The 25,875-nt window shown below is 36.6% G+C and overlaps 1 protein-coding gene and 2 long non-coding RNA genes across 11 annotated transcripts in view; 2 read left to right on the top strand and 1 right to left on the bottom strand.

The window, feature by feature from the left end:
• Window positions 1–101: 101 nt before the first annotated feature.
• Window positions 102–21,458, bottom strand: b4galt3 (UDP-Gal:betaGlcNAc beta 1,4- galactosyltransferase, polypeptide 3). Of its 9 annotated transcripts, XM_048179343.1 has the most exons (12): window positions 21,387–21,458; window positions 20,846–20,910; window positions 20,652–20,723; window positions 20,186–20,290; window positions 13,366–13,442; window positions 11,973–12,448; window positions 10,289–10,524; window positions 9,908–10,098; window positions 6,124–6,246; window positions 5,879–5,893; window positions 4,342–4,446; window positions 102–2,929 (listed from the first exon to the last, which is right to left on the bottom strand). In XM_048179343.1, the coding sequence occupies exons 6-12, from the start codon at window positions 12,232–12,234 to the stop codon at window positions 2,611–2,613; spliced, it is 1,251 nt and encodes a 416-aa protein (XP_048035300.1). In that variant the 5' UTR covers window positions 12,235–12,448; window positions 13,366–13,442; window positions 20,186–20,290; window positions 20,652–20,723; window positions 20,846–20,910; window positions 21,387–21,458; the 3' UTR covers window positions 102–2,610. The 9 variants fall into 9 exon arrangements, with proteins under 9 accessions (XP_048035300.1, XP_048035301.1, XP_048035303.1 ...); XM_048179344.1 differs by lacking the exon at window positions 20,846–20,910 and having other exon boundaries at window positions 20,652–20,755; window positions 21,387–21,449; XM_048179346.1 differs by lacking the exon at window positions 20,846–20,910 and having other exon boundaries at window positions 21,387–21,404.
• Window positions 21,459–21,513: 55 nt separating this feature from the next.
• On the top strand, window positions 21,514–23,715 carry LOC125260812. The gene is made up of 2 exons (XR_007183132.1): window positions 21,514–21,624; window positions 21,713–23,715. It is a non-coding gene; the product is annotated as an uncharacterized LOC125260812 (long non-coding RNA).
• Window positions 23,716–25,295: 1,580 nt separating this feature from the next.
• The window catches only part of LOC125260811, a 2,432-nt gene continuing 1,852 nt past the window's right edge, over window positions 25,296–25,875 (top strand). Inside the window, exon 1 of the long non-coding RNA XR_007183131.1 lies at window positions 25,296–25,588. This is a non-coding gene — a long non-coding RNA (uncharacterized LOC125260811). The remainder of the gene's footprint in view (window positions 25,589–25,875) is intronic.

Raw genomic sequence — 25,875 nt, 5'->3', positions numbered from 1 at the left:
GCTGCTCGAGTGCAGGGTCAAGTATCACCAGAAAATATATCAGAGTACCTTAATATCTGTATTTTAATAATATTCTTAAAAAAGATAAAAACATCATTAGAGATTTTTAATATTTTTTCTTTATTTGCTCAATAATGCACTGACAAACCTGTAGGGCCCATACAACACAAAATCAGCTTGATTCACTAGTCATCGGTTAATGTTTTTGGTGCCTGGAAGCAAATGAGTGATTTTGGTAGCAGACACTGAAAGCTTGGGAAACCAAAGTTGAACTTACAGGGATGGTTCACCCAAAAATTAAAATTCTGTCATTGTTTACCCATCCTCATGTCATTCCAAACCTCTTTGACTTTCTTTTTTCTGTGGAACATAAGAAGGTATTTTCAGAAATGTCAAATTTTTGTCCTTACAATGGAAATCAAAGGTCACCAAAATTACCAACATTCTCATACCAACATTTCAAAATATCTGCTTTTGTGTTCTGCAGAAGTCAGTCAGTCATACAGGTTTGGAACAACATGAGGGTCAGTAAATGATGACAGAATTTACATTTTTGGATCAATTACCCCTTTATGAATCCTAAATCAGTCACAGGTCCTTAGGTGAAGGCCCAATACCCTTGTTAAAACTTTTTTTCCACTCTCTGTTGATAAACGTGTAATAAAACAGCTGCATGGTGAACTCACAATGTTACAGTTTTGTCAATTTTTGTCTTGTGTTTATTTACAAGATAACTGAACCATAGTAATATTAGTGGCAAACTTCAATGTAACTCACACAGATGGAAATGCAGAGCTTTAGAGGATCCATAATATATATATATATATATATATATATATGCTTTTATGTATATATATATATATATATATATATATATATATATATATATATATATATATATATATATATATATATATATATATATATATATAAGCAAACAGTCATCATAGCCAAAAAATACACATTCAAATCAACAAATAGTCTGACCAAAAATGACATGACAAGAGTAGGTCACATCTAAACTGTTAATATCAGATATAATAGTGTTTTCAAGCTGGAGACTATTAGGCATCAAAGTAGTTTAACACTAATTCCAAATATCGATAGAAAACTATATACTTTAATAATTATATATATGGTATACCAGGGTCTTGCAAATATGCTAGGATGAAATATATTTACCTGCCACATGCATTTATTTACAAAAAGCTAAACTTTTTGTAGTTTTAATACAAAGGCAAATGTTATCAGTTCTTCATACTAATAATTGTGTATCAAAATCAGAATACATATACTGATCTTTAAACAGACTCTTTGAAATGTATATCTAGGTTTGAAATATGTTGTACATACAGCAAGATATGCACCGTGTCACATGAGCACCTTCAGACTATCATTTACATTTATTTAATCTTTCCTAATAGCATGTAGTGGAAAAATGTCAGTGGATCTGCTAATATAATGTGCAATGCGATTTTATTTTCAAAAGAACTTCAAAAGAAAATGTCTGCCGCTGATATCTTTGTTCTTCAAATGTAGCTTATATACTCAAGGATTGTATTTAATACAGAGTGCAGTTTCATTTATATACTGAAAAAGTGCTATGATGGTGATACAACCAATATTTTTGACTAACAAATAAAATTCTTGCTGCTATATTACTAACCAAAGAAGTAACCATTACCCATTTACTGTTTATAAAATCTTAAAATGTCAACTAACATCGTACACTAAATTCACGCCTTCAACCTAAACCATCAAATCTATTCAGTTTAACAGAAACGTATTCCTGAATTCAAATAATAGAAGTCTGTAAAGATTGTAAATATTTTTTCACTTTATATGCTTATCCCAATGATTGTCTACAACCAAAATGGAATCCAACAAAGGCACCACACAATACCTAAAATAATGAAACTCTTTTACACTGTATCATAAAACTATTAATAGGTATCTGAGCAGCTAAAAGAGAAAATAAACCAGTGCTCACTATCAAAGATCACACCTTTCTAAGTTTGTACAATTAGACCAAAAATAGACCACAGTGATACACATCTGCTCAAGCACTAGATCACAAAGCAGTGTGTGCTGATTAGATATTAAAAGAAGAGAAAAATAGATAAACATGTGGAATGAGCACTCAACTCTAGTATTAATAACAGTGGTGTGCAGTAATAATGCTTTTGGCTGAGTCATGGCATGTTGATAAGAGACTGGTTCAAGGGTAAGAAAAGGCACAGAAAAACAGACCCACACAGTGGGATGAAGAGCAGCAGCTGGCAGCAGGTCGGCTCAAAAACACACGGGACTTGCACAGGTACGTCGATAGGTCACTTTCGAGAGTGTTTACAACTTAACCCATTCTGATACGACTCCTACAGCAAAACGAGATCTTCAGCAAATGATTCCAGACTTGTGCAAATGTCACCATATCAGCAGCTGAGCAACATTCAGAGATGGCCGAACAGTTTCAGTCAACTTTCAGTGGAATGAACTTATTTGCCAAGTAGCAATGCTTCACGATATAAAACAAAGCGCAAACTGGTATTCCCTCCATTGTCTGTTAATAACTCACCCTGTGAAGTGTCTGTGGAAACTCGATTGTCAATATCATCCTACTTCTTGCTTCACAGGAGCTTTTTTAACAACACTTGAACTTTCATTACTGGCTTTCAAGTGGGTGGGCTCTACTTTTGTGGAATTAGTGATGGCCACACCCACTTTTTCAGTTTTAGTCTTGTTAGTTGGAGCAGGTTGTGGCTGTGACTTCCGGGGAGGAGCCTTCAAAGTGGGATGGTGTGGATCATCCCCAATGTTGACAGACAAATTGGTGTACAATGGCTCCAACTCTTTGGACAGGAGCTCATAAGTCAGTGAGTTCAGTCCATCTGAGCGCCAGTTCAGCCTTGTGCGCTTCAGCAAATCAAACCTATGAGAATCAATTCATGAAGAGGAACTGACTCAATAAACAGACTGAACAAATGGATAAAATAGCAAATCAATCAATCGATCAATCAATCAATCAATCAATCAATCAATCAATCAATCAATCTATGTATAACAACATATTATATTATAGAACATGTGTAATATACTATAATATAATATAATATATACAACAGTTCATTATTGTTCTCAAATTTGATTGGCTGAGAGGTCTTTCCAGCCATGCGATATTCTACCAGTATTGCCACAGGAATCAGCGCTCACGTACCCACAGAGAACAGCTTCATCTTGGCCAGTCCTTTGGGAATTTGCCACTGGCTCTTATGTAGATAGTGTTTAAACATGAGGTATAATTCATTTTGGGTATATCAAACAGGCAATCTTTGGTCTTAATCTATTAATTGTTCCAGAGCTAATAGATTTGGATTAAGGGCTTTATTAAGTTTCATAACTTTATATTTACTTTGAAATTAAATCCTGCACTAACTAGAGCGCTGCTTTTGTACGTTTGACTGAACTGTTTGCTTGTGTTTATTTCCAATTTTACTTATACTGTTATAATGGCTTATGTTGTTAATAATCTTTTATATAATAACATGCCATATTTTTTGGTATTGAGAGAGTCTGTTAGTGATTTTCACTTCAGTGAAAGTTACATTAATATGGCATGAGATGGCGGCAAAGTCTTTATGAGTCAGTCAGTCAGTCGCAAAGACTTTTATATTGAAATGGACTGAAACAAGGAACCAAGGACGTTGTTTTTACTTTAAACATCTTACAAGACGCAACTGAAGCCGGGCACACATTTAACGAATAGCTAAAATATTCTAAGACTGTGCTCAACACACAGCGACAGTCATGGGAATGTCTTAAATGTTAAAAGGACAATGACAAAGATATCGCTTTCCTCAGCAGACATTCAAACTGATTTTGTGATTATGAGTGTAAGATTGATCTGAAGAATATCAGCTAGATGCAGGTAATGCACTTGCTTAATCGATCTCTCTCTCATAATACTGTATCCTATACATATATACATATAAAAAATGAGTTTCAATGAAGCAATTCAATGATTCTTCGTTACTAGTTTCTAAAGTGACGTTTTAGAATTATTAACGAAGGCTTGGGCTCAATTGTTAAACTGTCAACTTGAGATTTGAATTTGTGGCGGAAGGAAGTACTTCCTCACTAAAGAGGGTTTTTAAAGGCAATCCATTGTTGTTTCTTATTTACACTCGTGCCATCGAACTGTTGTATAAACACAATATCGCACTACGATATGGCTATATATCAGCACGCCGTGATTACCTACGGCACTCGGCTTGATATACAGTCATATCGCATGGCTACTCGTGTGATATTACTCATACAATATAATTTGCCATGTGACATCACCTTCTCGGGTTCTGCTCGTTACCCCGATCTCCTTTATGTTTGATCATCTTATAATGACCAATGGCCAAAGGGGGACGCATTATCTTCATCCCAGAGAGACGGACTCTAAAGGCAAAACCACAGGGCAAGTACAAATAGTAAAACAGTATATAAGAAAAAAAAAAAAAACATGGTATGAATTATCAAAAGGACAGAGACAAAAGAGAGAGCAGCACAAAGCACAGCAGGAAAACCATTTCCAGCAGAGTCCGCAAGGTGGGCCAGATGGATATGAACTAACTAGAAAACTACTGTTGTTGAGGATTCTTATGTAAAAAGGTTCTAAACACAACTCAAAATCCCCAAAAGGTTCATCTAAAGTTGGTGAGTCTAATCCAGCTTTTAAATACTTAAAACTTTGGGTTCTTGCCTCTGGAGCAGCCATCTGAGTCATCTGAGTCAAGCAAGGATACTAACTGACGGTTAATTATGCGACAGTCAGGTTTGCAAATCACCATGAGCTGATGTGCCCTTCAAAATGATCTCCAACAACACGTAACGTCAGTTTTCCCAAAACACAAAGCCGGCTCCTGGATTATCTCCACTAAAAATACTTTTTTCGAGAACTAGATTTGATCTGTACCCTAAAAATTTGCTCATGGTAAATCAAACCGTGTACGCATATTAAACAAAGAATATAAAAAACACTTATAGACTCAGGTGCTGCCTTGTCAAAGACGTTCAGCAGCAGGCAGAGGTGTCATGCCCATTCAAAGCGATTTTTGAGCCAAATTGAGTTTGAATGCAACTTCCAAAATATTTTTTTTCATTTGATAATTCAGTTTCAAGGTTACTGTAGATACAAAATTATTAATGCCCCAAATTCATCGCATTTGGCTGAATTTTGCCATTTTGAAGCCAAAATATGTAGCCTAATTTAGTTTTTGTGTGTGGATCGTTGATTTTTACATTTGATAATTCAACTTCAAGGTTATTGTAGGTACAAAATTATTAGTGCCCCAAAGTCATGGCCTTTTGCTGAATTTCGCCATTTTGAAGCCAAAATATTTAGCCTTTTTTTTTGTGAATTAACACAAGACTTAAATCAGTGGGTACTGACTGGTTGTTCATATGACAACATGAAGCTAAACATTATTTATTTAATACTGATTAATACTGTTATTATATATAGTTCAGGCCAATTATTGTCTTGCATTTATGTCACCTCTAAAAAGACTGAAAAGTCAGTAAAAAGTCTATGCAAACACATTGAATTTTTGCATTTCTTTTTACAAATACACCTTCCTCAAAAGAATTTTTAATGGAAATAATCTTTAGGGTTTAAAACTATAAAGAACATGTGTTTCAAATCCTTACTCACCTAACTCATTCTGGTTTCAAGGCTTCAACAACTTCAGACTTTTAAGTTTCTCATTGTCAAAGAAATAACAATACTTGAATTTATAATTGAATCAAAGGCAATAATCACTGAAGTAATACTGTCATCTAAATAGTTGGAAGCCTTGAGTCCAAACTGGTGATTCATGCATGTACTTACTGGTCCCTCCTGTGGCTATGCGGGGGAGGGCATGAGGGATAGACGGATGCAGTGAAAATGAGAATAATGACAAGAGACCAATGAGAATGTGAACTGAAAACAAAATGATAATGGAGAGATGTGCAATACAAATGCTTCATAGGATGTAGATGTGCCAGTTTATTTGATCTGTACTACATTTCAGGCTGTTTTATGCTGAAATAACTCATGCAAATGCATCATAAACCGTATTCTGCCATCCTCACCGAGCTGCGATGTCATCGTCCTCCCCTCCCCAGCCCCAATACTGGTTCGGAAAGCCGTTCATTTTAAGGTACTGCTCTGGAGTTACAGCAGACACCCCTCCGAAGTACTGAGAGTATGGAAGCCTGCGGTGGAGTCAGAGCATGATTTGGTGAGGCACAGAGGAATAAGGTCATCTGTCTCTTCATCAATCATTCCATCTGAAGTGTCACAGCTTCCCCTGCAGTTTAATGTTAGTCTGTACGTCTGCATTACGGGTGGACGGAAAACCTGGACCTCTTATAAAATAACAAAGAATGCTGATGAAGTTTGTGTTGTAATAACTCAATGTTCTGAACTACTTTGTAGAAAAGCATGCTACTATTTCTGCAGTATATAGTATGTACAGTGTATAGTATGCCATTTTTTCTATGCACTGAATAATCATATGACCTGCTGCATTTGGCTGGCAAAATATGCAGTATACAACAGGGCTAGGTAAAATAACCCACAATGCAATAAGCGCAAGGTGTAATCTTGTAAACTTTTCCATGACTCATTTTAAATTGCTGCCAAATGTAAAAGAAAAACACAAACTTGGACAACAAAACTATATATAATCTGTATAACCATGAATGTGATTTCATTGCATTTCCATGTGTTCTTTGTAAAAAATTAGAAAAAAGGGATTGTAAAAGCAAGTGATGTGTGTGTTAAGTGAAATACGCTACTGTTCAAAAGTTTGGGGTTGGTAAGATTTTTTAAATAATGGCTTTCTATTTTAAAATATTTAATTTATTTGGGCAAAGCTTATTTTTCAGTCTTCCAGTCTTCAGTGTCAGATGATCCTTCAGAAATCATTCTGATATGATGATTTGGTGCTCAAGAAACATTTCTTATTATTTATATCAATGTTAAAAACAGTTGTACTGCTTAATGTTTTTGTGTAAACTGTGATACTTTTTTTCAGGATTGTTTGATAAATAGAAAGTTCAAAAGATAAATCTTTTGTAACATTATAAATATCTTTACTTTCACTTAAGATCAATTTAATGCGCCACTCGTTGCTGAATAAATGTAATAATTTCTTTAAAATAATCTTACTGATCCTAAACTTTTAAACGGTAGTGTAACTCAGTGATTGCTCACTCAACCTGCCCTCCAGAGATCCCTTGTACACCTGTTTGAAATTCTTTAGTGCTATTCAGTTAATTTTTGAGTGATAGCTAGATGAGCTGCTGTTATGTATCCTTCTTCCTAATCTATCTGTATTTCTACCCAAGGACTAACTCTCTGAGTCATGTCTGAATGCTTTACAGCCTTCAGTGGATTCATCACAGAGAGGTCCTGATGCTGTCCTCAGCCTTGGTGGACTGAATATATGGGTTATTTTCTCTGCGATCTTTCCATTCTTAGTGAATGTTTATATCTAGGTAGACATTGTGGCTGCAAAGTACAGAAATGCAGACTCGGTGACCCGAAATGTGCAGACCTGGATGTCAATTTAGAGGACCAGACCCATGAGTTACTGCAATACACCTATGTCAGCACTAATAATAAATGAACTACATAGTCTATTTTACCATGCGTGAAGAGAATGAACTTTTTGTTTCTAGAAGTTCTCTAAGATTTAGCCTATTGTATTCTACAAAATGTAAAAATAGTTGTTTGAAATTGTTGTGAAATTTGACAGTCTGAACATTAACCACAGCAATTTTGGAGTCTCTAACCCAACCCCTCTAGCGCCATCAACTGTCCAAATTTGCACTAATGTTTATGCTAATAACTTTTAAACCATAGGGCTAGAATTTTTTGTTTCCTCTATCACATTATTTTTCGTAATGAAATTTTCTCCGCCATTTTGAATTTTTTGTAAAGTTTTTCTTCAACGAATCAGATCATCTTCAGACCAATGCCGACACAAAAACATGGAATTCAAGTTGATTAGTCAAACCATATTTGAAAACCATGCAAGCGAATTTGACAAAGACCACGCCAAAATGGACGTGAGGCTCTATCTGCACAATGCTTTAGCGTATTCTGACCCAACTTTGTGTGCGTTATAACTATGACCTGAGGCTAGCTGCACAGTTTCATTGCAGTGCCACCTAATGGTCAGGAGAAATGAAAAATCACAAATCTCAAACTAATTTCTTTAAATTTGGAATAACATGTTGAGTCAAACAATTTTCCCATATCGGCATTTTTGAATTTGGTCATAAAAGCTGTATTTTACGAATGCACTGGCGTATCATTACGAAACCCTTTAAGTATCACCGGCACCATGCCCTGAAGGTACTCAAAATTTTGCGGTCAAGAATTGTAATGAAATGCTAACGCAAACAATGCTAACAGCTTTAGATTAATTTTGCCTATTGTAATGAAGCTGTTCTTAATAGATTTTTTTTGGTCATGCCAAGAACATAGGTACTAATTTTGCTATAGTTGGTCGAACTTCCTGTCCACCATTTAGATTTTCTTTAAAAAACATTTTTTTCAAACACCTCCTAGACCATTGCACAAAAATTAGTTTCAGTTCATCCTAAGACAATGCTGACAAAAAATATGAAATTCAAGTCAATTCGTCAAACCGTTCTTGATTAAGTCACGAACAAATTTGATGAACAGCATGCCAAAATGTGAGGCTATATCTCTGTAACGCTTCAGCATATTCTGACCAAACTTGGTGTGTATTATGACAAACATGACCTGAGGCTACCTGTGTAGTTTCGGCACAGTGCCACCTAGTGGTCAAGAGATATGAAAAATTTGCATTTTTGCTTATAAATTTTGAACAATTTGACCAAAATTAACGTAACTGTATTCTTAAGATTCGGTGCAGCATGTATATTGTAAACTGGTCTTAATAGATTCCTTAGGTCATGCCAAGAACATAGATACCAAATTTAAAAAAGTTGGCCCAACTTCTTGTTCACAATTTAGATTTCCTTTAAAAACCTTCTTTTTCAAACTCTTTCTAGAATGTCTGTCCGATTTTCACCAAATTCAAATCAGATCATCTTCAGCCCATGCCGGCAAATGTTATGGATTTCGTGTCGATAGATGAAACCGTTTTCATATGTTTCACCTCATCAATGAATGTGATGGCATAATGCCAAACTGCATCTGAGGCTGTATCTCTGGAAAGATTTGTTATATTGATACCAAAACTAATAAGCAATTATTTTGCATTACAAGTGATTGTATTTATGGGCTTTCAACCATTTTGCTTAAAAATGTCTCCAAATGTCTTTACTCAATTTTGAAGTTGGTCTGATGCTTGTTGCCTTGATTTTTAGCTCCTCATTCTGCCTCTGTGGTGCTGCTTGCAGTTATATTTAAAAATTGTTGTCCTTTTATTTTTTAAATATTATTTAATTACTTAATTTACACTACCATTCAAAAGTTTCAAGTTAATCAGAAATGTTTCTTGAGCAGCAAATCAGCATATCAGAATAATTTTCTGAAGGATCATGTGACACTGAAGACTGGAGTAATGATGCTGAAAATTCAGCTTTGCCATCACAAGAATAAATTACTTTTTAAATTTGTAAATAGAAAGGTTATTTTGAAATAATGTAATAATATTTTACAATATTTCAGTTTTTACTGTATTTTTGATCAAAGAAATACACTCTTGGTGAGCATAAGTGACTTGTTACCAACCCCAAACTTTTGAACAGTAGTGTATATTGGTATCTAACTTAGACACTGTTCAACTACCCAACAAATATAAAATTAGGGAAATTATAAAATTAGAGAAATGGTTCGTAAACACAAAAAATCCAGTCAAAGTGGGTAGGGTACCTGTATCTGAACTTGTCCATAGCCACGGAGAGGTGCGTAGGATACTGGGGGTGGCAGGTGTAGGTATTGTGGTCATTCTCAGGTAGCAGGTCGACGTCATGCAGGAAAATACAGCTCCAGTCCTCCTCTTTCAGCGCCTCTCGCACTCCAACATTCAGCAACTTTGCTCGGTTAAACGTGGAGTTCCCTGACTGATAACACAGACTATGAGGAAATCAACTGTACACAAATTCATTCTTCGGCAAGAATAAAACACTAATATAGCCTGACAATAAGCTATGAGGTATGTTTACCCTTTGTCACAGCTACTTCCTCTAATTACTGCTAGGACTTTTTCCATACAATAGATGTGACAAGTCAGCGTAACGACAAACAAGAGACCTGGTGCACAATGTAAATGCCGTAGTGGACCTGCTGGCGCTGCAAAAAGGGGTGCAGATGGTAGAGGAGGGCGCGGAGGTGGGTCTGGCGGTTCCGGTAGGGGACCACGATGGCTGTGTGGTGCCGTGGCTCACAGTCTGGTGGGCGGTAATGACCCCCTAAGGTCACCAAGGGGTTCTTCTCTTTTATCTCCTCTAGGGAGGGGGGTGAGGAGAGGTGGACAGAAACAGGACCCACTGGCAGGAAGCAGGGGGAGAGCACACATGCACTTGTATAAAATCTCATCAAATTAAAGAAATTGTTTCCCTAAAATTGTAAATGATGTCATTATTGAATTACAGCGTTATGTCTTTCCAAACCTGTATGACTCTCTTCCTTTTTGTTGAACACAACAGGAAAATTTCTGACTAGGGATGCACATTATATTGGACCATATCAATTATTGCACAATATCAGAGAAATGTTTTTAATTTATCGCAATGGTTGATTTTGAATATTTAATTGTTCATGCTTGTTTTAGATTACCTTTGCTGTCATGTAACACTCGCTTAATCTTTAAAACACTAAGAACGTAATTTCACTGTTAAATGTAATATTTATGGAGGACTAAGAGTGACAGTTAAAAAGTAAAATTTTATAATTCAAACATAAAAATGGAAATAAATAAATCGCTTTTTTATGGGCAATATAATAGAATTTTTTTTAAAGTATTTAATTCATGTTTTAAAATGTAGTTAAATAAAATATTAAATTAATGAATCATCATTAAATGGAAAAAAAATAAATTAGCATATTTAAAACTGTTTATTTGATTGATAATTATTTCATTTTATTTTTAGGCATTTTTAGTCCTTCATAAACGTTAGCATATCTCAAAATGAATATCTGTCTCCCATACTGTACATTATACTGTTGTGACAGCTAAATTCAATTGTAGCGTTTTAGATTTTAGTTTAAGTTTTTTGTTTTTTTTCATACACAACTGTAAAGGCAGGAACACACCAAGCCGACAGTTTTTCTTCGTCGGCCGACTAAGTTTTCTCAGTGTGTTCCGCACCGTCGGCTGAAGTTGGTCCTCGACGGCTTTTTTTCAGCCGATTCGAAATGTTGAATCGCGTTGGAGCTCGTCGGTCCGTCGGGCCATCTGATAATTCTGATTGGCTTTTCAGCTACTGCCACCTGCTGGTTCGGAAAGGCATTTCATCTCACGCAGGCGCAGAACTGACGTGCTACTTGGCCGTCGGCTGTTTAGCATCGGTTTGGTGTGTCAGGGCAGCTTTGGACACAGATGCTGCCGACGTGAGCCAACCCCCCAGTCTGCTTTCGTCGCCACTAGTTCATCGGCGTCTGCTTGGTGTGTTCTGGCCTTAAAAAAGGTATTTCTGATCGTTAACCATAAAATGAAAATAAATGGCATCATCCAGAACTTTAATTCCAGAAGACATAGAACTTAGTACATTAAGTACATTCTTCAAAATATCTTTTTTTGTGATCCACAGGATAAAGAAAGTCACAAGTTTGGAACGATAAAGTGTAAATAAATTATGATGGAATCTTAATTTTTGGGTCAACTAAACTCATCAAAGTGTGTTTAGCACACTAAAAACTGCAATGAGACTAAGTGAATGAGCACATCCAATTATTGATCAATGTCTTAATCACTTCAGTGTGGATTTATATCTACCCAGCAGTGGAGAGGGCAGTGTACAATCCCTGAGCTGCTGTTCTGGTCCACTGGGTCCTGGATGGTGGAGCAGCAGAGAGGTGAGGTTGGTGTAGACGTCATGCGGTCGAGAGTAGTCAATCTCAGGCTCGGTGGAATGAACCAAAACAGACACTAGGCCACGAAAGCCTCCCAGAGAGAAGTACAGGACAAACGCAAACTGGAAGCCCACCAACAGAGCCAGAGTGCAGGGGGAGTCCAGCGCTCGACCACAGCACACCATTATGACATCCAAAACAGAGCAGGAGTGACAGAGGAAGGGAGGACGGGAAAGTCAAAAGGGGTGGACAAGGGAGAGATAAGAGTAGAGAGATGGAGTGAGGGCGAAGCAAGATGCATGAGAGAGGGAAGAGAGGAAGGATAACGGGGTGACAAGGAGAAAATAAAGTAAGCTCAGTGAGCTAAGGGAAGGACATCTATGGCATGAGTGGGAGTCACTGGAAAAAACAGAGGAAAACAAAAATCAATAGTGACAAATCCATCACCTCTAACTAGAAAAGAGAACTTTAAAGCGCCAGTGTGCCCTGGATCAATGCCAGATCTCACATGAAATCAGCAAAGACCATGCAGTTTTTGGGTCATTCCTGTTATAATAATATTGTCATTTTTGGAAGCATTTCTATGAATACATAAATCAGACTTTCAGAATAATGCTCACTTGATTATTTACACAATGCAAAAGAAAAAAATCCTAAATAATTATTTAAAAAAATATTAATAGAGGTTGTCAATCTGAAGGTACTTTTGATATGTTTAACAGTCTTTTGAAATTATCATTGTAATATAGCAATTTCTATAACTTTACATAACCTTATAAGAATGTTTTAAAGTAAGATGAACATTCTAATAACACAAAACATCACAGAATTCTTTAAACCCATAGCTAATACTTGCTCATGTTTGTACTGTTGTTATTAATCATTCCTGGAGGATCATTAAGGCAGTGGCTTTTATTAGTTATGGAAAGTTAAACTGATGGCTCATGATTAATAATAATTACCAATTATTTACAAGCAATATTTACAAGAAAACCTGCTTAGTTTAAAACATTTTTATGAAAAATCCCTGTAATATTTCTTAATAAATTGCATTTTTTTTTGTTATCTACTATTTAGAAGTGCATGGCACACTCAGACATTGCAAAAATGGCAACATACATTTAATAAAAACATAATATAAAAACATAATCACTTAGTTTTGATTTTTCAACATATAACTAACATCATCGCCATGTTTAAAAACAGAATACATTAGGCTATTTTAATATGCTAAGACATGTGGACATGAAAGTGTGCTGCATAACAAGAATGAGCCTTTTATCACTGAATATCAGAGTGGTGTTCAATTAGAGTACCTGGGCTGACCGGTCATAAACACAGGGTTGACGGACCACTGTCCTCCTCCTCTTGTCCATCACAGAGCATTGTGCACCTTGAAGAGACAGGCAGTTCTGGACTGATTAACAAGATCTCCTGCTTGTTTATAAACCAGCTCGTCTTTTGCATTACGATAATGCTGAAATGTATTTAAGCAACCATACATGCAGCAATGACAAAAACAAGAGCAAACCAAAGCTGCAAAATAATCGTCAATATGACGGATAATTTCATCACTTTAGGTCAAGCGTTTCCTCTGACTCACCGGGATCACAGCGACGCTTCAAATGAGGCTCCAGCGGCAGACGATAACTAGGCCTTTATTTAATATTAATCCCTCTATTGTGAATAATCATTCCTTCCTGCCGGACGAAACCGTGTATAATACCCGCAGTCGCATTAAGCGCGTTGTGTCGTTGTTTTGAAACGCGTCCTCAGCGCGTCCGACGCTTATAGCAGAGACCCGCTGACAGACATGTTTGATGCGGTGACGCGCTACAGACGGGCATTCTTTGACTCTGTTACAATAAAAGCCCTTCAGATACCTGTGTTAAAATCAGAGTGCTGCCTACTAGTGAGAAAACACACGACAGGTTTAATGCTAGAGGCCGTTTTCATACGACAGATGATCTTGTGATGTCGGGAAAGCGAAATTAATTTGATGAAAAAGGGACACGATATGTAATCATGTGGATTATATGGAAGTGGTTATAATGTGATTTTGTAATGTGAATTATGGCGTCTGTGAAATTGTTTCTGTCCTCAACAAAACAGATTCAATCTATGATAACAAAAATGTTTTCATAATAGTAGGCTATAGCTGGGGTGATTCTGCTCAAACTGTTATCTACAAAAATTGTTCTCTCCTAGATAATAGTTCTTTCAAATATTTGAACTTACAAAGAGATCTAATCATCTAATAATGTTTAATAATCAGGATGTTTTGTAAATGATACTACTAGACTCATGTTGGCCAAAAAAATCCTGAAATGTAAATATAAGTAGTCAAATTGTCAAGTGTGGCTGCAGATTGAGCAAGTTTTAATGACATAGTCTTGTGCAAAGAAAGAAAGAAAGGGAAAAAAGGGGGCCAAGCCAAAAATGCCAAAATATTTAGCGGTCATTTAATGGTCTTAAAGGTGCCGTAGAACGTCTTTTTAAAATATGTAATATAAGTTTAAGGTGTCCCCTGAATGTGTCTGTGAAGTTTCAGCTCAAAATACCCCATAGATTTTTTTTAATAAATTTTTTTAACTGCCTATTTTGGGGCATCATTAAATATGAGCCGATTCAGGCTGCGGCCCCTTTAAATGCTCACGCTCCCAGCCCACGGAGCTCGCGCTTGCCTTAAACAGCATAAACAAAGTTCACACAGCTAATATAACCCTCAAAATTGTTCTTTACAAAGTGTTCGTCATGCAGCATGTCTAATCGCATAAGTATGGTATTTATTTGGATGTTTACATTTGATTCTGAATGAGTTTGATAGTGCTCCGTGGCTAAAGCTAACATTACACACTGTTGGAGAGATTTATAAAGAACGAAGTTGTGTTTATGAATTATACAGACTGCAGGTGTTTAATAATGAAAATAAGGACAGCTCTAGTCTCCGTGAATACAGTAAGAAACAATGGTATTTAACCACATTTAAAGGCAGGGTAGGCAAAAAAATGTATAAAAAACTTTTTTTCAAAATTTGTTTAAACTTTATTTATATATCAATACATAATTAAAATGTAAGTACTCTGAAAAAGAAAGTATAAAAATCGAGTGTCTGTAGACCTCTCACGACTGTTTTAAAGACAGCTCATTATTTCCATTCACTCCACCCCCTCCCTTCTGGGCTCCTTACAAAGCCACGCCCCCAAAACGCATGAACGTGCGACTCCGACCACTGAGCTGGAAGACGCATTATTTACCTGAGACGAGCGGAGAGGAAGGAGCACAGTGCATGTAGTGACATCATGTCAGAATCACATGTAATAAAAATAACTTTATAATTATGAAGATAAACAAACAAGATGTATTTTAGTACTCACTATCAAGCTAGCATATTGATATTGGTAAAGTTTAAAATATATATTTTTTTGATTTGCTAATGAGCTAGTTATCTATAAGGCAAAGCTAAAAACAGGTTGCATGATACACGTTTTTCCATTACCATCATTTACACTGTGATGAAGATGAATTTCGTGTAAGATTCATAACATATACGTTGTTCTACAGATCAACAGAGTAACATACACTCAAATATCAACTCACAACTGCATTGCAGACACAAAATAATAACACACACATACAACAAAGTGTGTACGACACACACAGATACAAGATAAAGACATCAGTAAACATAGGTAGAGAATATAAAAACAAAACAAAGGCGAAAAAAACGTGCAGGTAAACTTACAGGTGAACATGGTAAAAGAGTTAGACAGAGGGTAAAATTATGCACAATTCAACACTATAGCTATCATTATTTATCGTCTCTACTACGGCTCGCTAAGTAATGTTATGTTAGCTATATTACGCAGTTACGTGTGCTAATGACACATGCTTCATGAAAAAATAAACAAAAAAATATGTATGATCAAAATACAAAAAGAAAGATTTACCTGTCCAGCAGAAATAAAGCCATCAAGGAGTCACTTTTCAGCCCCTTGAGTTCCTTCAGTTCTCGCCATCGCTGGAAAGCCACGCCGATATTAACTCGCGTTTTATTTCTTTGTTTATCCAAAGACTTTTTGATCATTGCCTTTTCTTGTACTGTTACTGTCTTCCTTTTTTGCCTGGTTTGCCTTCACTAACTGCATAGGCCGGTACTGTGAATTTAGCTTGCTGTTTCTCTGCCATTGTTTTGGTATTCCTAGGATCGCGTGCCTCTTGGATTCCCCAAATCAAACGTGCGCGCGCAAGTGGGCAGGTCATGTGTGGCAAAAGGGTGGTTGCCATGGTTGCGAGAGAGTGACAGCCGCCTAAGCCAATCCTATGTTTCGTCCCGGATGGAAATAATGAGCTGTGTTTAATACAGATTAAACGGTCTAGAGTCACTCGATTTTTATACTCTTTTTATCAGAGTTCCTACATTTTAATTATGCATGTATATATATAGAAAGTTTAAACAAATTTGGAACAAAATTTCTTACCTACCCTGCCTTTAACAGTACATTAGCAACATGCTAACGAAACATTTAGAAAAACAATTTACAAATATCACAAAAAATATCATGATATCATGGATCACGTCAGTTATTATTGCTCCATCTGCCATTTTTCACTGTTTTCCTTGCTTGCTTACCTAGTCTGATCATTCAGCTGTGCACAGATCCAGACGTCCTGCCCTTGTCTAATGCCTTGAACATGGGCTGGCATATGCAAATATTGGGGGCGTACATTGTACATTGGGGACGTGTTGTGTTGAGATTCGCCTGTTCGTCGGAGGTCTTTTAAACAAATGAGATTTATATAAGGAGGAGGAAACAATGGTGTTTGAGACTCATTGTATGTCATTTCCATGTACTGAATTCTTGTTATTTAACTATGCCAAGATAAATTCAATTTTTAATTCTAGGGCACCTTTAACAATTTTAATCACAAGTCACTGGTCAGGAAATTATCAAAAATTGTAACTTAGCACAGAATAGCCTTCCCCAACTTGCACATAGCTTTTCACAGGAAGAAGAGTCAGTGTTGTTCCACTCAATGTTAATGGCTTCAAACAGTTCATGAGTAGTTGAAAAATGTCTCCCAGTTCATTGAATTAATGTGAGACCAAATATTCACTATAGGGTTCAAATCTGAACTCTGACCCAGGCCAAAACATGAGCTTGATGGACTTGTTCTCAAGCCACTTCTTGGTTGTCTTTGCATTTTAGGCTTGAGCAATGTCTTGTTGAAAAATAACATCTGATCATCTGATCTCTTTAGATAACAACTTTTCAATTGTGGGAAGCAAGGCATTCTGCAATATTCTCTGAAGCACTGAATGACTTTTCACAGTGGAGTAGCTCACCAATACCAGAGGCTCCCCACACAATGACACTCTTCCTGCATGCTTCACTGTGGTAGAGATGCATTATTATATTTCTCACCAGATTTTCAAAGACAGCGCTCTGTAGCATCACGATGCAACTCATGTGATTCATCACTCCACACAACTCTGCTGAACCACTCTGAATCAAACTTTGGTAACACTTTACATTAAGGTTCCCTTTGTAAAGTGTTTATAAAGGCACTTGTTCATGACTAATAAGTCATTTACAATTGCATTATAAATAATTGATAAGAAGTTATAACTGCATGAATAAAAAGGGCAACCTTAACACAATACCTGCCAAATAGTGAGCCGCTTTTAACTCACATTTTATAAATGCTTAAAAAAAATTTTTTTATTCACACTTATTTAACTCAAAACCAGATTCCTGATTTATTTCAAGATGCAGCAAAAATTGACTATTATAGTGAGACCGAAGGGTGTTGTATTTGTTGGTTTTCCCATTAAAATCTAATGACTGCCACTTTTCTTACTATGTCGCCTACCAGAAGTTACTGTTTTATCCATGATACTCTGCAAAAAGGTCATGATGCCTATCGTCAGCAGTGTATAAAACTGATTTCTTGTTATCAAGATGAAATTCAAACTTTATTTTGAAAATAAAAACATAAGAGCACAACCATAACTTGATGAGATATAAGTAATGAAAATTTAATTCCATTATTAGTTACCTGTCTACTTTAATGTAAAGTGGACACTTGTGAACAATTTATTCATGAGTTACATGAGTTTTAGTTTCCTACTAAAGCAAGGCAGTATTCGACTCTGGTAAGTATATCCATAGCAGACTGGTGGGAGAGGCCTTGGACGGCAACACGCCCAGTGCATTATGGGTGTTTAAGTTTTCCTACCTATTTGGCAAAAGGGAAGACAGCAGTCTTATTTTCTCCATTTTGTCTAGTGGTAGTGCCGATTTCAATTTTTTTTCACCTTTCTACTTGGCAGTCAAGGTTTATTGAAGGCCCACAGTGAAGGCTTCTGTGTTTACGTCCGAATGCCGGCTCAGTATTGGCCAAAGCTGATCACGTGAGCAGCATGACGCATACATGTGATGCTGACGCAGGAGCTGGACAATAATGAGTTGCCGTTCTGATGTAGAACCTGGATGCGTTGAATGTAAACAATGAATGAGAATGACACAGAAGAGAAGATATTTTTGAATGAAGTCATTATTTTTGTTTTGTTTTTGCGCACAAAAACGTATTCTCGTCGCTTCATAAAATTAAGGTTGAACCACTGCAGTCACATCAACTGTTTTAATGATGTCTTTAGTAATTTTCTAGGCCTTGAAAGTGTCGGTTAAATTGCTGTCTATGGACGAGAATTAATCTCTCGGATTTCATCAAAAAAATCTTAATTTGTGTCTGAAGATGAAAGAAGGTCTTATGGGTGTGGAACGACATGAGCGTGAGTAATTAATGACAGAATTTTCATTTTTGGGTGAACTAACCCTTTAAAATCAGGTTCCTATTGGAAAATAAAACTCATTGTAGGCTAATGTTGAGAACTGGTTGTCAAACACTTCACTTTGAAATTCCCTTTGACATGACATATACATTATACAAGTTTGGGTTTAGAGAGATTTTTTATAGATTTTTTTTTTAAAGATTTTTTATTTATATGCCAAAAATATATACAGTACAGTCCAAAAGTTTGGAACCACTATGATTTTTAATGTTTTTAAAAGAAGTTTCGTCTGCTCACCAAGGCTACATTTATTTAATTAAAAATACAGTAAAAAACAGTAATATTGTGAAATATTATTACAATTTAAAATAACTGTTTTCTATTTGAATATATTTCACAAAGTAATTTATTCCTGTGATGCAAAGCTGAATTTTCAGCATCATTACTCCAGTCTTTAGTGTCACATGATCCTTCAGAAATCATTCTAATATGCTGATCTGCTGCTCAAGAAACATTTAATGTGTACAATTGTACAAAATATTTGTGTACAGTATTTTTTTTCAGGATTATTTGATGTAAAGAACAGTGTTTATCTGAAATCTAATCTTTTATAACATTATAAATGTCTTTACTGCCACTTTTGATTGATTTAATACATCCTTGCTGAATAAAAGTACTCATTTAATTTCTTTTCAAAAAAATAAAAATAAAAATTCTTACTGACCCCAAACTTTTGAACGGTAGTGTATAATGCTACAGAAGCTTTGTATTTCAGATAAATGCTGTTCTTTTGAACTTTCTATTCATCAAGGAATCCTGAAAAAAAAGTACACAACTGTTTTCAACATTGGAAATAATCATAAATGTTTATTGAGCAGCAAATCAGCATATTAGAATGATTTCTGAAGGATCATGTGACACTGAAGACTGGAGTAACAATGCTGAAAATTCAGCTTTGCATCACAGGAATAAATTACTTTGTCAAATATATTTAAATAGTACACAGTTATTTTAAATTGTAATAATATTTCACAATATTACTGTATTTTTAATTAAATAAATGTAGCCTTGGTGAGCAGATGAAACTTCTTTTAAAAACATTAAAAATCTTAGTGGTTCCAAACTTTTGGACTGTACTGTATATATTTTTATTCAGCAAAGATGCATTAAACTGATCAAAAATTACAGTAAATAAATGTATAATTTTAGAAAATATTTCTATTTCAAACAAGTTTGTGTTCAAAATCTTGGGATAAGAAATAGTTCAATGAATGAAAAATATTATTTTTTATTATGAGTAACAAATGCATGGTTCACGTGACCAACATTAAGGTACAAACCTTGATGAACTGCGACTTCTGAGTTCTGACCCAAAGACCCAGGCATGTGTCCCTCAATAAAAGTGGATATTGCTCAGCTGTCTTTGCTACACAGTCACCCCAGAGCTGAAAAACAAAATACACTGCTATCAGTCCACTAAATAAATAAATTTAAATTTAAGTCTTGAAGTCTTCCTAAAGAGTACCACAAAGAGCAAGACTTTTTGATTCTGTAAATGACAATGTAGAATTACTTAAAGTCTGGGGCAAGACAGTCTTAGAATCTTAGACCCTAATTTCATTTGATTATGCCAGCAAAATATAGAAATATCAAAATAACCCATCATGGTTCTATTGAAACACTTCTTCAATTGCAAAGTATTTCAGTTCAACATTTCAAATTAATTTATTTCAACAGTTTTGATGTCATAAAGTGTTTCTGACCGCATTATACTGCATTAAAACAGTGATAACTGTAGTGACTTACCATACATTTCATGTTTGTGGCTGAGGGGGAACACTTCACCAGATAAATCAGGTGTCAGATACTGGATTCAGCCTTCAAAAGACAAGATCATCTATCTTTGACCACTGACAATCAGAGAGAACACACAGCAGGCAACAATGAATGCAACTTTCTTCAGGACTCAAACAGCAAACAATTATATTTTTTAGACTGACCACAAAAAATATGTCAACAGAGAGTGACGCTGCCATGGAGACTGGTGTGCAGGGTGATGTTTTGCCTAAATAGGGGGGAAACGCTGTTTACAAAATAAATTGAAAGTTTACTTCAGAAGATATACATAAGTCCTTTTAAGGTTGTTGATTAATATATCTTCTAATACATTAATATTTTTGTAATGTAGGAAGCTGGAAGATTCCTTACTCCGCCAAAAACATGTTTGTTTTTTGATTATCATCTCTATCGCGTCACGCTCACGTGACATTTTCACTCATGAAAGTTTGTATTATTTGCACATCAGTTTAAACTTCTAATATATAGTTTTCTGAGCGCACACAGAAAAAATGCAAATATACTGTTAGCACATCCTTGACTGCGTTTCTCAAAAGCATTGTGAGCTGGTAGTAGAAACGATGCCTTTTTTGGGGAAACGCAGCCCTGATAGGTAGCACGCTGCTGTCTATTCTGTTAATGAGAATCCAGAACAGAAAATCACTTATTGCTCTTGTTTAAATAACATTAGTACCAATTTCTTACCCAAATATGCTCTAGCGAGGAGATAAACGAGATAAACACGACGAACTGTAGTATGCAGCCAGCGCACTAAGGGGAGGAGCTAATGAGTTCTATCGTCAGTTATGGGCGGGGCCTGTTTCCATGTGACGTCACAGTAGAAAGCCTTCATAAACGAGACGCTTAGAATGTTTCACTCACTGTCACTGTTCGCATCGGAGACGCTCTCTCGACGTCGTGTACCTACGGATCACTTTCACAGGTGCTTAAAACTTGAGTTTTGCGCATATGTTTTTGATTTTATTCAAACATTATAACATAATGGAATTTTTTATTTCCTGGCCACACAGATTTGCACAACGAGGGCTTTAGGCGAGTGGAAAGTGCGAAATATCTACAATAACAAGACAAGCAGGCATGAGACAACAACAGATGCCAGAAGAGTCACCAACTAGTAAGATTTGACAAATAAGTTGTCAGATAAGTTATAGTTAAAGGTACACTATGTAACTTTTTTGTTCAAAATGTGCAGAATTTATATAATGAGCGAGTCCGTCATGAATCCATCTTCCAAAACCATGTTTTTGTCTAAATCTGAATCACTGCGATACGCCTATAATAAGATGGGCTATGCACAGACATTTTGAGGGGCAGGTGCTTAAGTGAGAAAAAATGCCACCCCTCTTATAATTACTTAATTACTTTAAAAACATTTTAAACAGTTTTTACATATTGTAGTTGTTACATACTGTGGAACACTTTTAAATTGCTTTAATACATATTTCTTTAGTTAAATATAATAATCCTTTGTTGGCATTATGCTGGAATTGGTAAATGAGTGAAATCAATGTGCATTAGTGACAGAAATTATTATTTATTATTATTACTATTATTATACTATTGTTATTTAGATACACTGCAATTACAGTTGCAAGAATAATGTTAAGAAATTAGTGTTTTAAATGTAAAAAGTTGTTACATAGTGTACCTTTACTTTTGAAAAACACATTTAAATAATGTAAACACAAACAAATAATTTGAACAAGTTAGCTGCATTTACATGGACCCGAATAATCAGTTTGTAACAGGACTAGAATAACCACATAAATCGGAATGAATTAGCGAAATCCAATTTAATTTCATCCAAATTGTAAGAGAAAATTTTTCTAATCCATCCGATAGGACACACTTGATCAGATTGAAAAACGAAACTGGAAAGTTCTGCACGTGCAATGGTGTTATGACGTATGATGCATAGAACATGCTGTAGTTGTTGAATATAATGCCATTAATGACTGTTGTGTCAATCTAAAATTCTCCTTCCACTCATTGTCTGTAAAGTGGTGGAGGATAACGTCCCACCAGTCCTTTGCTTCGGACTCTCATTCACAGTTGGTGCCTTGTTTTGGACACAGGAAGGGGACATAAACTGCTTGATGAAAATAAGCAGCATGGCACAAAGCTTAATGTACTCGTTGCCTCCTAATTAGGAGCCGAAATAGATAAATATTAAGTCTGCTTTTTAAAAGAAAGAAAAGAAGCAATGATAGAAAGAAGATTAGTATTTGCCAACAGGGGGAACTCTGTTTAATCATGCGGTGTGTGCACGTCAAAAGATCAATTCTGATTTAAATGTGAACACCAACCCGATCACTTTATTTAGCGATCATGTAAATACTTCGGTTCGGATTCATCAACTGGAATTATTTAATTACAATTGAAACAAAAGTTGTCAGTGTAAATGCAGCTATTGACCAAAATGACAAACACATTGCATTCTGCGCATTACACACCTTGGCCAGTTGGATATTATCAACTTCACAATGAAGTTATCAGTTCACCCCAAGTCACTTGAAGTTAGGACTTGGGTGGGTCCTGTAAGGCCGTGGTGGGTGGGACACAGGCCACACCGTGGGTTGCCAAAAAAAAAAAAACGCAGACAAACTAAAAAAAAAAAAGTAACTGAAATCAATCTGAAGTAGTTAAATTCATAGTGAAACACAGTCAAAAACATTTCTGAATGACGTAGCAAAACTAATGCCCAGATATAATTATTTTAAAATACGAAATCTGTGATGAATTGGCCTTTTTGTCGTATTGGTTCCTAGCTCTAGTGCAGCACTCTGGGCGGGACTGACCAGATACGTGCCGAAAGCGCAGTGTGTTGTAGACTGCATCCAGAAAACCCTTAACCGCCTTTTAAGGGCCTGGCACAGATATCAGTTCACCCCAAGTCATCACTTGGAGATAGGACTAGGGTGTGTCCTGTAAGGCCGTGGTGGGTGGGACACAGGCCACACCCTGGGTTGCCAAAAAAACCAAAAACAACGTCGAACGTTAAAAAAAAAGGAAAGCTAAATGAAATCTGAAATAGTTAAATTCATAATGAAACACTGTCAAAAACATTTCTAAATGACGTAGCAAAACTAATGTCCAGATATGATTATTTTAAAATACGAAATCTGTGATGAATTGGCCTTTTTGTCGTATTGGTTCCTAGCTCTTGTGCAGCACTCTGGGCGGGACTGACCAGCTACGTGCCGAAAGCGCAGTGTGTTGTAGACTTCATCCAGAAAACCCTTAACCGCCTTTTAAGGGCCTGGCACAGATATCAGTTCACCCAAGTCATCACTTGGAGATAGGACTAGGGTGTGTCCTGTAAGGCCGTGGTGGGTGGGACACAGGCCACACCCTGGGTTGCCATAAAAAAAAAACGACGACGAACTAAAAAAAAAAAGTAACTGAAATCTGAAGTAGTTAAATTCATAATAGTCAAAAACATTTCTGAATGACGTATCAAAACTAATGCCCAGATATGATTATTTTAAAATACGAAATCTGTGATGAATTGGCCTTTTTGTCGTATTGGTTCCTAGCTCTGATGCAGCACTCTGGGCGGGACTGACCAGATACGTGCCGAAAGCGCAGTGTGTTGTAGACTGCATCCAGAAAACCCTTAACCGCCTTTTAAGGGCCTGGCACAGATATCAGTTCACCCCAAGTCAGCACTTGGAGATAGGACTAGGGTGTGTCCTGTAAGGCCGTGGTGGGTGGGACACAGGCCACACCCTGGGTTGCCAAAAAAAAAAAAACAACGTCGAACGTTAAAAAAAAAGAAAAGCTAAATGAAATCTGAAATAGTTAAATTCATAATGAAACACTGTCAAAAACATTTCTAAATGACGTAGCAAAACTAATGCCCAGATATGATTATTTTAAAATACGAAATCTGTGATGAATTGGCCTTTTTGTCGTATTGGTTCCTAGCTCTGATGCAACACTCTGGGCGGGACTGACCAGATACATGCCGAAAGCGCAGTGTGTTGTAGACTGCATCCAGAAAACCCTTAACTGCCTTTTAAGGGCCTGGCACAGATATCAGTTCACCCCAAGTCAGCACTTGGAGATAGGACTAGGGTGTGTCCTGTAAGGCCGTGGTGGGTGGGACGCAGGCCACACCCTGGGTTGCCAAAAAAAAAAAAAAAAACGACGACAAGCTGAAAAAAAAAGTAACTAAAATCTGAAGTAGTTAAATTCATAATGAAACACAGTCAAAAACATTTCTGAATGACGTAGCAAAACTAATGCCCAGATATAATAATTTTAAAATACGACATCTGTGATGAATTGGCCTTTTTGTCGTATTGGTTCCTAGCTCTGATGCAGCACTCTGGGCGGGACTGACCAGCTACGTGCCAAAAACGCAGTCAGTTGTAGTCTGCATCCAGAAAACACTTAACCAGCAGCCATATCACCCTGTAGCCCAAGACTGGTTGCCCACTGAAGCTAAGCAGGGCTGTGCCTGGTTAGTACCTGGATGGTAGGCCTCCTGGGAAAACTAGTTTGCTGCTGCAAGAGGTGTTAGTGAGACCACCAGGGGGTGCTCACCCTGTGGTCTGTGTGGGTCCTAACGCCCCAGTATAGTGATGGAGACACTATACTGTCAAAAAGCACCGTCCTTCGGATGAGACGTTAAACCGAGGTCCCGACTCTCTGTGGTCGTTAAAAATCCCAGGATGTCCTTCGAAAAGAGTAGGGGTGTACCCCGACATCCTGGCCATCCCCATATATAACTGCCTGTACAATTAAGGAAAAGCTGCCATTCAGGTCAGGGTAGTAGGGAAGTTGTGGCACTGAACGATGTGCGGGACAATTAGCAATGGACCAAGAGTGCATTTTGCGCATTACACACCTTGGCCAGTTGGATATTTTGGCAAAGCTATCAGGTCACCCCAAGTCAGCACTTGGAGATAGGACTAGGGTGTGTCCTGTAAGGCCGTGGTGGGTGGGACACAGGCCACACCCTGGGTTGCCAAAAAAACCAAAAACAACGTCGAACGTTAAAAAAAAAGTAAAGCTAAATGACATCTGAAATAGTTAAATTCATAATGAAACACTGTCAAAAACATTTCTTAATGACGTAGCAAAACTAATGCCCAGATATAATTATTTTAAAATACGAAATCTGTGATGAATTGGCCTTTTTGTCGTATTGGTTCCTAGCTCTGATGCA

This window comes from Megalobrama amblycephala, linkage group LG24 (assembly GCF_018812025.1).
Source record: "Megalobrama amblycephala isolate DHTTF-2021 linkage group LG24, ASM1881202v1, whole genome shotgun sequence".
Lineage (NCBI taxonomy): Eukaryota > Metazoa > Chordata > Actinopteri > Cypriniformes > Xenocyprididae > Megalobrama > Megalobrama amblycephala.
Note: the sequence above shows the minus strand (reverse complement) of the source record. Positions and strands in the feature narration are given on the sequence as shown.

What these genes read in the sequence shown, in the direction of transcription:
- b4galt3 (XM_048179343.1), bottom strand. Translation starts at nt 12,234, where the DNA reads ATGGTGTGCTGTGGTCGAGCGCTGGACTCCCCCTGCACTCTGGCTCTG. An exon ending in GCATTTACATTGTGCACCAG is followed by an intron (nt 10,099 to 10,288) that starts GTCTCTTGTTTG and finishes CTGTGTTATCAG; the next exon opens with TCAGGGAACTCCACGTTTAA. An exon ending in ATGGACAAGTTCAGATACAG is followed by an intron (nt 6,247 to 9,907) that starts GTACCCTACCCA and finishes ACTCCACCGCAG; the next exon opens with GCTTCCATACTCTCAGTACT.